General features: G+C 44.6%; 1 protein-coding gene across 2 annotated transcripts in view; it reads right to left on the bottom strand.

Annotated features, from left to right (window-relative positions):
• The window catches only part of LOC116847157, a 12,140-nt gene extending 3,898 nt beyond the window's left edge, over positions 1-8,242 (bottom strand). Inside the window, exons 1-2 of one of the 2 annotated variants that reach the window (XM_032821860.1) lie at positions 8,053-8,242; positions 4,492-7,878 (exon numbers count right to left, since the gene is read on the bottom strand). In XM_032821860.1, coding sequence (XP_032677751.1) covers positions 4,492-7,827 — 3,336 coding nt within the window. In that variant the 5' untranslated portion in view covers positions 7,828-7,878; positions 8,053-8,242. The remainder of the gene's footprint in view (positions 1-4,491; positions 7,879-8,052) is intronic. The other variant, XM_032821861.1, reaches the window with a different exon arrangement.
• Positions 8,243-11,063: the final 2,821 nt, after the last annotated feature.

Below are 11,063 nucleotides of genomic sequence, written 5' to 3'. Positions count from 1 at the left end.
TTGTGTAAAAGCATTTGTAATTCTGTGCAAGCAACAAGACGTAAACTTTGCAGAAAAAAGTCAATGTTATGTCGGTAAAGTTTTCATGTCCGGCATTCCCTTAAGTAAATCTTAAAAAGAGGATATACGAAGAAAAAAGTCACATGATCGTGTCAGCATTTATCGATATTTTTTTGTTTTAGCTGTCAAAGTAAAAAAATCGAAAAATTTCGGCAGTGCCCCTGACAATCATGTTTTGATCATTTTTACAAATCTACAAGTGAAACGATGTCGTGACACGAAATTCTACGTATTACTCATTTTCGTTACATTATTGAAAATTTGAAATAGAAGAAGCAAATGTTACTACTTCATTCGGACTGTTCCCTTTTTTCATGAATGATGATTAACGGTTAGGTAAGACCGCGTTCTATATTTTAACGAATTTATGTAAAGATTTTTTAATTAAAATACTAAAAATAATAATTTAAATATGAAATACTAAGTGAATTATTAATATAAATAATATCACCACAACTTTATTCGGAATTTCTATTAAATCCCTTTAATCTGTTTACTTCTTTTATCTAGAAGGAGAAGCTATATTTCCGATTATTTGAGATATTATTTCGAGGGTGCAATATGTCGAAAGTTAAATCTCCAGTAAAATTAGGTGGTACCGGTGATCACAGCGATGTCGGTGAAAATGATGCGATTGAAGGAAAAAAGGAAATTGTTCCATACTACGACTTCGGAAAACGATGGCATCGCTTTCGCGTTCTGACACCGCGATCGTTCATAATTCGGGGTTCCCATGCCATGAGCGATCTCCGATTCAAGTACAGAAGTCGCGGTCGCCAAGCTGCCCCGTGCTCAGTAGTGGCTCTCGTCTACGGCCGAATGTTTCATCCGAAGGAGTGGACGCGGGAGCACGTCGACCAAGTACTCGAGCACGGCGACAAGCTATTTCGCTTGAGCATAATGAGGAACCAGCTGAAGGAGGACGAGTATATGAGAACCAACCTCGTGCACAACGAATTCTACGTGAGCATCTACAAGGTTCTGGTACGCGTTGAGGACAGTGGGATTCGCGGCAATCTTTTCAGCGAGTCCGTCGGCTGCTCCGACCTCACGGAAGGCTTACGGAAATTCTTCGAGAGCGGTGACGACGCCAGAGGAGTAATCACGGCGCAGGGTAATTCCGTCGCTGTGTGGCGTCAATCCCCTGAAGCTGGTTTCCTTTACTACGACCCGGCGTCGTGCGATGAGGCGGGTGTACGCTGCACTGACGGCACAGCCTGTCTGATGAGATTCAAATGTTTGGATGATTTGCGCGATCATGTGCTGAAGAGCGTGAACCCGCTCTATGACTCTCGATATTGCATCGATCGCGTAACCATATTGCGCGTTGTGGAGGTTGGTCGACCTTTCGTCGAACTCATGGCCAGCGCCACAGGTCCTGTAGTGCAGAAGAGTATATTGCGATCTATCAATCCGGTGGACGCCGATGAGCTGGACTGTACCAAGCCAGTACCGAAGGACGAGAGACTGCGCGCATCTGCTCGGATACGCAAGCAGCCGTTGTTCATTACCATCTCGAATTACAGCATCGACCGTCGATTTGCCACAGAGCCGTTGGTGAACCGGAACGATTTCGACACTGGTTACTCCTACGACGACATGCGGGTGAACGTGCCGTCCACGTTCAAGGAACTGCCTGGAAAAACAGCGATTCTTCGTGGTCTTACTCACGAGGGTAGCGAGGAGTACAAGGGCAAGGGCGCTCAGAACGTGGCCAACTGTGTGATGTCCATCGTCATGAAGGAAGTCCACCCGGTCAAGACATGGTTGAGATCCAAGTTGGACGAGATCCTGATATTAGGCGACTCGATGTACGCTAACGTGAAGGCTGAGAAGCCGATGATAAAGACAATGACTGCCTCTGATTTGAACGACGCGAGGATCATAGTGGAGGACCGTAAATTGGCAGTGGGCGTGGATCTAATCTCCGTGACCGGCACGATAAGTTCGAAGACGCCGTCGGTGTTAAACTTGAAGCAGGCATTGGAACAGTTTTTTCTGTTGTACGAGGAGGGGGTGCTCGAGACGCCTTCCATGGCGGTCGCGATTTGGAGTCAAAATGACTGTTATTACATGTTCGATCCTCGGTCTTGCGACGCCTTAGGTGTGAGAATTAAGGAAGAGAAGGCTACCAAGGTCGCAGCAGGCAAGGGTAAAAAGACAGAAGATGACGCCGTGAGGAAGGAGCAAGGAAGCTGTTGTGTAACACGATTTCCAGACGTGGATTCGTTGGTCACGTTATTCTTGAAGAATATCGATCCGGCTAAGAAGAATGACAGATTCACTGTTAGACACGTCACAGTGATGGACGACAAGCCTGGCAGTCGAGCCTGGAATGAATTCCAACCCGGTGAGGTGGGCAAGACCTGGTTGTTGCGCGGCAGCATCTCCAACATGGATGAATCGTTCAAGGAGGAGAATCAAGGGGCACAGGGCCTTCCCATGTCAATAGTAGCTTTAGTGAACGCGAGGGAAATTCCACCAGCGAAATGGAGCAGCGAAACCGTCGATGAAGCGGTGCGAGAGGGCGACGCTTATTACAACTGGTGTAAACCTCCCGAGACAAAGGAGGAAGTGGAGGAAAAGACGTTTCTTCTTCAGGATTTGAAGAGGCACTTCTATCTGAAGAATTGCAAAGTGAAAGTCGACATCGAAGAGGCGGTAGTCGTTGGAGACTTATCGGCGTCGGACGACTCTGAGGTGCTCAACTTGAAGAAAGGATTGCGTCAATTTTTCGACAATAAGCAGTACGGGATAATCGAGGTGAAGAATCTTTTGGCGGCTGTGTGGAAAGCTGAGGAGCAGCTCAAGGACAAGAGCAAGGAGATCTATTATTACTATTTCGACTCCAATCCTCGAGATGCTTTGGGTCGGATAATAGAGGCAGATGAAGAGAATACCGCCTGCGTGGTGCGAGCTTTGGATGTTTCGGCATTGGCAGAGCTGATTCAGAATAATGCAGGACGAGAAGGTGGAAACGATTTTACGATACATGAACTGAAGAACATCGCCATTGGTGCGCCGATGACGGATGACAAGATCGAGGCGGATAAAAGAATACCAGTTAAACCGGACTTAAAACACTACTCTGCCATGGGCGACACTGGCGCTGTGCTTTTGGGCACCATCAACCAGGGTAACGAGACACTTTTCAAACGGCAGACGAGAGACAGGCAGCAAGCCGCAAACTCTCTCACGACTCTAGCCATGACGAAACTCTACAATTCTCACCTGTGGTACCGCGAATTCGTGGACGATATCCTGAAGATCGGCGACAAGCTTACCAATGAAAATCTGGTGAACTTGTTGGAAGCGGAAGAAATGCCTAGAAACTATCTTCTTCCATCGGAGATCACGGAGGATTTCGACATAGGAGTCAATCGTATATCATTCGTTCTCGAGGAGGAAGCTGTCAGTGGACATGTGACGGAGATGGCGAGCTTGCTGGAAGAATTTTTCAAGGAGAACGCGATGGGAGTGCTGCGTCAGGGTGAAACAATGATGCCGATCTGGAGGGAGGCCGACGTGTTCTTCACGATGGATCCCAAAGGCAGGGACACTCGTGGTGAGCCCGTTGAAAAGAACGGAGCTGCGGCGGTGATGTGGTTCACCGACGTGCCGTCGTTGGCTGCCGCGATCCATACCGCAGTCGCGTCTGATGACGATTTCGTCATCGACGCCGTCACAATGGAGAACACGTACGAGACGCGGACAACTGAGGCTCGGCTAACGAAGAGGACCACTTCCGGGGAAGAGCTGTGGCATCACTTTCCCAAACTCGCGGATGGCGTTTGGAACATCGGCGGTAAGATCACCATGATGGACGAGAGGTTCGACGAGGTGAATCGCGGCAAGCAAAGCGCCGCTATCGCCGCGATGGCCGTCATTTTCTCCAAGGTTCGTTCAGTTCCAACAATTCGCGCATTATGGTTACTTAAATTGTATTCGACGCGAAATGAAATATTAAATCGTAGAGAGAGTGACATAGTTTGTTAATATACAAAATATTATTAGTTACAAAATATTATGTGTTAATACACGAAATTAATGCACTAATTTAACGGTACGATTCAGTTTCATAAATATTTTGATGGACTTTAGTGGAAACGAATTCGCGAAAGGAAATGGCAAATAAGAACTTTACTGCAATTATAATTGCAATTATAATTGCAATTATAATTGCAGTAAAGTTCTTATTTGCCATTTCTTTTCGCGAATTCGTTTCCACTAAAGTCCATCAAAATATTTATGAAACTGAATCGTACCGTTAAATTAGTGCATTAATTTCGTGTATTAACACATAATATTTTGTAACTAATAATATTTTGTATATTAACAAACTATGTCACTCTCTCTACGATTTAATATTTCATTTCGCGTCGAATACAATTTAAGTAACCATAATGCGCGAATTGTTGGAACTGAACGAACCTTGGAGAAAATGACGGCCATCGCGGCGATAGCGGCGCTTTGCTTGCCGCGATTCACCTCGTCGAACCTCTCGTCCATCATGGTGATCTTACCGCCGATGTTCCAAACGCCATCCGCGAGTTTGGGAAAGTGATGCCACAGCTCTTCCCCGGAAGTGGTCCTCTTCGTTAGCCGAGCCTCAGTTGTCCGCGTCTCGTACGTGTTCTCCATTGTGACGGCGTCGATGACGAAATCGTCATCAGACGCGACTGCGGTATGGATCGCGGCAGCCAACGACGGCACGTCGGTGAACCACATCACCGCCGCAGCTCCGTTCTTTTCAACGGGCTCACCACGAGTGTCCCTGCCTTTGGGATCCATCGTGAAGAACACGTCGGCCTCCCTCCAGATCGGCATCATTGTTTCACCCTGACGCAGCACTCCCATCGCGTTCTCCTTGAAAAATTCTTCCAGCAAGCTCGCCATCTCCGTCACATGTCCACTGACAGCTTCCTCCTCGAGAACGAATGATATACGATTGACTCCTATGTCGAAATCCTCCGTGATCTCCGATGGAAGAAGATAGTTTCTAGGCATTTCTTCCGCTTCCAACAAGTTCACCAGATTTTCATTGGTAAGCTTGTCGCCGATCTTCAGGATATCGTCCACGAATTCGCGGTACCACAGGTGAGAATTGTAGAGTTTCGTCATGGCTAGAGTCGTGAGAGAGTTTGCGGCTTGCTGCCTGTCTCTCGTCTGCCGTTTGAAAAGTGTCTCGTTACCCTGGTTGATGGTGCCCAAAAGCACAGCGCCAGTGTCGCCCATGGCAGAGTAGTGTTTTAAGTCCGGTTTAACTGGTATTCTTTTATCCGCCTCGATCTTGTCATCCGTCATCGGCGCACCAATGGCGATGTTCTTCAGTTCATGTATCGTAAAATCGTTTCCACCTTCTCGTCCTGCATTATTCTGAATCAGCTCTGCCAATGCCGAAACATCCAAAGCTCGCACCACGCAGGCGGTATTCTCTTCATCTGCCTCTATTATCCGACCCAAAGCATCTCGAGGATTGGAGTCGAAATAGTAATAATAGATCTCCTTGCTCTTGTCCTTGAGCTGCTCCTCAGCTTTCCACACAGCCGCCAAAAGATTCTTCACCTCGATTATCCCGTACTGCTTATTGTCGAAAAATTGACGCAATCCTTTCTTCAAGTTGAGCACCTCAGAGTCGTCCGACGCCGATAAGTCTCCAACGACTACCGCCTCTTCGATGTCGACTTTCACTTTGCAATTCTTCAGATAGAAGTGCCTCTTCAAATCCTGAAGAAGAAACGTCTTTTCCTCCACTTCCTCCTTTGTCTCGGGAGGTTTACACCAGTTGTAATAAGCGTCGCCCTCTCGCACCGCTTCATCGACGGTTTCGCTGCTCCATTTCGCTGGTGGAATTTCCCTCGCGTTCACTAAAGCTACTATTGACATGGGAAGGCCCTGTGCCCCTTGATTCTCCTCCTTGAACGATTCATCCATGTTGGAGATGCTGCCGCGCAACAACCAGGTCTTGCCCACCTCACCGGGTTGGAATTCATTCCAGGCTCGACTGCCAGGCTTGTCGTCCATCACTGTGACGTGTCTAACAGTGAATCTGTCATTCTTCTTAGCCGGATCGATATTCTTCAAGAATAACGTGACCAACGAATCCACGTCTGGAAATCGTGTTACACAACAGCTTCCTTGCTCCTTCCTCACGGCGTCATCTTCTGTCTTTTTACCCTTGCCTGCTGCGACCTTGGTAGCCTTCTCTTCCTTAATTCTCACACCTAAGGCGTCGCAAGACCGAGGATCGAACATGTAATAACAGTCATTTTGACTCCAAATCGCGACCGCCATGGAAGGCGTCTCGAGCACCCCCTCCTCGTACAACAGAAAAAACTGTTCCAATGCCTGCTTCAAGTTTAACACCGACGGCGTCTTCGAACTTATCGTGCCGGTCACGGAGATTAGATCCACGCCCACTGCCAATTTACGGTCCTCCACTATGATCCTCGCGTCGTTCAAATCAGAGGCAGTCATTGTCTTTATCATCGGCTTCTCAGCCTTCACGTTAGCGTACATCGAGTCGCCTAATATCAGGATCTCGTCCAACTTGGATCTCAACCATGTCTTGACCGGGTGGACTTCCTTCATGACGATGGACATCACACAGTTGGCCACGTTCTGAGCGCCCTTGCCCTTGTACTCCTCGCTACCCTCGTGAGTAAGACCACGAAGAATCGCTGTTTTTCCAGGCAGTTCCTTGAACGTGGACGGCACGTTCACCCGCATGTCGTCGTAGGAGTAACCAGTGTCGAAATCGTTCCGGTTCACCAACGGCTCTGTGGCAAATCGACGGTCGATGCTGTAATTCGAGATGGTAATGAACAACGGCTGCTTGCGTATCCGAGCAGATGCGCGCAGTCTCTCGTCCTTCGGTACTGGCTTGGTACAGTCCAGCTCATCGGCGTCCACCGGATTGATAGATCGCAATATACTCTTCTGCACTACAGGACCTGTGGCGCTGGCCATGAGTTCGACGAAAGGTCGACCAACCTCCACAACGCGCAATATGGTTACGCGATCGATGCAATATCGAGAGTCATAGAGCGGGTTCACGCTCTTCAGCACATGATCGCGCAAATCATCCAAACATTTGAATCTCATCAGACAGGCTGTGCCGTCAGTGCAGCGTACACCCGCCTCATCGCACGACGCCGGGTCGTAGTAAAGGAAACCAGCTTCAGGGGATTGACGCCACACAGCGACGGAATTACCCTGCGCCGTGATTACTCCTCTGGCGTCGTCACCGCTCTCGAAGAATTTCCGTAAGCCTTCCGTGAGGTCGGAGCAGCCGACGGACTCGCTGAAAAGATTGCCGCGAATCCCACTGTCCTCAACGCGTACCAGAACCTTGTAGATGCTCACGTAGAATTCGTTGTGCACGAGGTTGGTTCTCATATACTCGTCCTCCTTCAGCTGGTTCCTCATTATGCTCAAGCGAAATAGCTTGTCGCCGTGCTCGAGTACTTGGTCGACGTGCTCCCGCGTCCACTCCTTCGGATGAAACATTCGGCCGTAGACGAGAGCCACTACTGAGCACGGGGCAGCTTGGCGACCGCGACTTCTGTACTTGAATCGGAGATCGCTCATGGCATGGGAACCCCGAATTATGAACGATCGCGGTGTCAGAACGCGAAAGCGATGCCATCGTTTTCCGAAGTCGTAGTATGGAACAATTTCCTTTTTTCCTTCAATCGCATCATTTTCACCGACATCGCTGTGATCACCGGTACCACCTAATTTTACTGGAGATTTAACTTTCGACATATTGCACCCTCGAAATAATATCTCAAATAATCGGAAATATAGCTTCTCCTTCTAGATAAAAGAAGTAAACAGATTAAAGGGATTTAATAGAAATTCCGAATAAAGTTGTGGTGATATTATTTATATTAATAATTCACTTAGTATTTCATATTTAAATTATTATTTTTAGTATTTTAATTAAAAAATCTTTACATAAATTCGTTAAAATATAGAACGCGGTCTTACCTAACCGTTAATCATCATTCATGAAAAAAGGGAACAGTCCGAATGAAGTAGTAACATTTGCTTCTTCTATTTCAAATTTTCAATAATGTAACGAAAATGAGTAATACGTAGAATTTCGTGTCACGACATCGTTTCACTTGTAGATTTGTAAAAATGATCAAAACATGATTGTCAGGGGCACTGCCGAAATTTTTCGATTTTTTTACTTTGACAGCTAAAACAAAAAAATATCGATAAATGCTGACACGATCATGTGACTTTTTTCTTCGTATATCCTCTTTTTAAGATTTACTTAAGGGAATGCCGGACATGAAAACTTTACCGACATAACATTGACTTTTTTCTGCAAAGTTTACGTCTTGTTGCTTGCACAGAATTACAAATGCTTTTACACAACAGAAGTGCATGCAAAAATTAATTGGAGCATTGCTCAATATGTGACGAAAACGAAAAAAAAATGTTTAAATTTAAATTTTGAGCTGTCAGTGCAATATTTGTTTAATACAAACATTCTGCAGGTCGTAGATACCGAAACTGTGGATACTTCAACTAAGAAAATTTCAAAGATCACTATTACATTTTCAGAATTAGTTTCGATGCCAAAAAAGATACGAAAAATTTATGATTACTTGCAGTTAGGTTTTCTGACAACTATGATAAAGTAGAGCGAAAAATTAGTTTACGGATATTTTTCGAGATGGCACCATACTTTTATCGCACTTTTCACAACGTCCGAATATTCTGAGTGTATATGTATATAGTTTCCCACGCAACTGTTTATCGCAACGACGATAATAATTGAACAAAGACGAAATCGTAAAGAAATCGTCGTAACGACACGCTTTCCTATGCGTAATAGCAATAATTAAATAATAACCGAATAAATTAAATAGTAATCGAGTAAAGATGGCACCATACTTTTATCGCACTTTTCACAACGTCCGAATATTCCGAGTGTGTATATATATATATGTATATAATTTCCCACGCAACTGTTTATTGCAACGACGATAATAACTGAACAAAGAAGAAATCGTAAAGAAATCGTCGTAACGACACGCCCGAGTTGCTTTTCTATACGTAATAGCAATAATTAAATAATAACTGAATAAATTAAATAATAATCGAATAAAGAAATAATAATACTCGAATATTAAATAATAGTGATAATAATATTTGCTCGACAATCGTGTGATAATATTCGCGAGTGGATAATAACGGAATAACAATGATTGAATAATCGGTAATAACAATACCTAGGTAACGGCTGTAACAAAAACTCTAGGCTTCACAAAGGCTAGGTGAACGTCGTAACGGCCAGCTCGTGCCGCTGACTAAACGGTGCTTGACGGACCGTGCGGTCGGGTCATGTAAACACGCGTACGTAAACACGTGCTCGAGCGTTACACCATAACACTCTCAACCGTCGAGGCGAACGCATTGAGAGTTGCCGCGTTATTTTCTAGATTATTCCGCGCCGATTTTTAATACCGCGTTTTGACTCCGTGATAATTAAGACACCTCAAAACGCGTACTCTTCACGCGAGCAGGTGTTGCAGGCTTTACCGCGACAGGTAATTACCGCGTTTCCTTTTTACTTGTCAGATTGAGAAACCTCGCGATTGAGTTCCTCAATGCCAATCAAATATTATTATCATCTGTTTAATATTCGAGTATTATTACTTCTTTATTTGATTGTTATTTAATCTATTCGGTTATTATTTAATTATTGCTATTACACATAGGGAAGTAACTCGGGCGTGCCGTTACGACAATTTCTTTAACCTCGTCTTTAATCAGTTATTATTACCGTTGTCCAGTTATTGTTATTCATTGTTAACGATAATAAATGATCGAATAATCGGTAATAATAATACCTGGATAATGGCTCTAACAAAAACTCTAGGCTCCACGAAGGTTAGGGTAAACCGACCGTCGTAAAGCTCATTCTACAATTGCGTAAACGTAGTCGTGAACGTAAAAGTTAACCAATCCGAATGTTTTATTCACTGATTGCTTTACTCTGATTGGTTGTCGTAATCACTTACAACCACTTAAGGGACGTCTACATTGGAAGTAAACAGTAAGAAGTAGAAAGTAAGAATAAGAAATTGACCAATCATAGTTAATTATTCTTCTCACATTCGACTGTGGTTGGTCAATTTCTTACTCTTACTTCCTACTTCTTGCTATTTACTTCCAATGTAGACGTCCCTTTACAACCACGCAATTGTGAATGGGCTTTACGGCTGCTCGGGCTGTTGACTGAGCGGCGTTGGGAGGGAGGGGAGGGCGCGCGGCAAGGCGTGCGTCACGCCATAACGCTATCAGCCGCCGAGGCGAACGCATCGCGGGAGCTGCCGCGTTACTTTCTAAATTATTTCGCGCCGATTTTTGATACCGCATTTTGACTTCACCACAATTAAGACAATAATTAACACAATTTGAGACGCATACTTATCACGCGAGCAGATGTGAGCTTTACCGCAGCGGGTAATTATCGCGTTTCATTTACTTTTTTACTTATTAGATAGAGAAACGTCGTGATCGAGTTCCTCAATGCAGATTATATATTATCATCATCCATTTATTATTCGAATATTATTATTTCTTTATACAGTTGTCATTTAACTATTTTTATTACGTATTAGGGAAGTAACTTGAGCGTGCCGTTACAACGATTTTCTTACCTCGTCTTGCTGTCGTGTGTAATTAATTGATACTATCGGGCATTATTATACGGTTGTCGATCAGACATTATTATCATCGCTTTATAATTAATCGGGAATTATTACTTCTTTATTCGGCTATCGTTTAATTATTTTTTATTGCGCATTGGGAAGGAATTTAAACGTGCCGTTACAATTTCTCTTCACCGTCTTGCTATCGCGTATAACTATTTAATACTAATTTATTAAATTACTAATTGATATTAAATTAAATTAAATTTCTGTCACAGAGATCTAGTAGAGAAGACGCAGTTACGTGGCTCTAGAGAATGCGATGCCTGG

The sequence above is a fragment of the Odontomachus brunneus genome, unplaced genomic scaffold, assembly GCF_010583005.1.
Source record: "Odontomachus brunneus isolate Ranch 3 - 2012 unplaced genomic scaffold, Obru_v1 Obru_scaffold_074, whole genome shotgun sequence".
Taxonomy (NCBI): domain Eukaryota; kingdom Metazoa; phylum Arthropoda; class Insecta; order Hymenoptera; family Formicidae; genus Odontomachus; species Odontomachus brunneus.
Note: the sequence above shows the minus strand (reverse complement) of the source record. Positions and strands in the feature narration are given on the sequence as shown.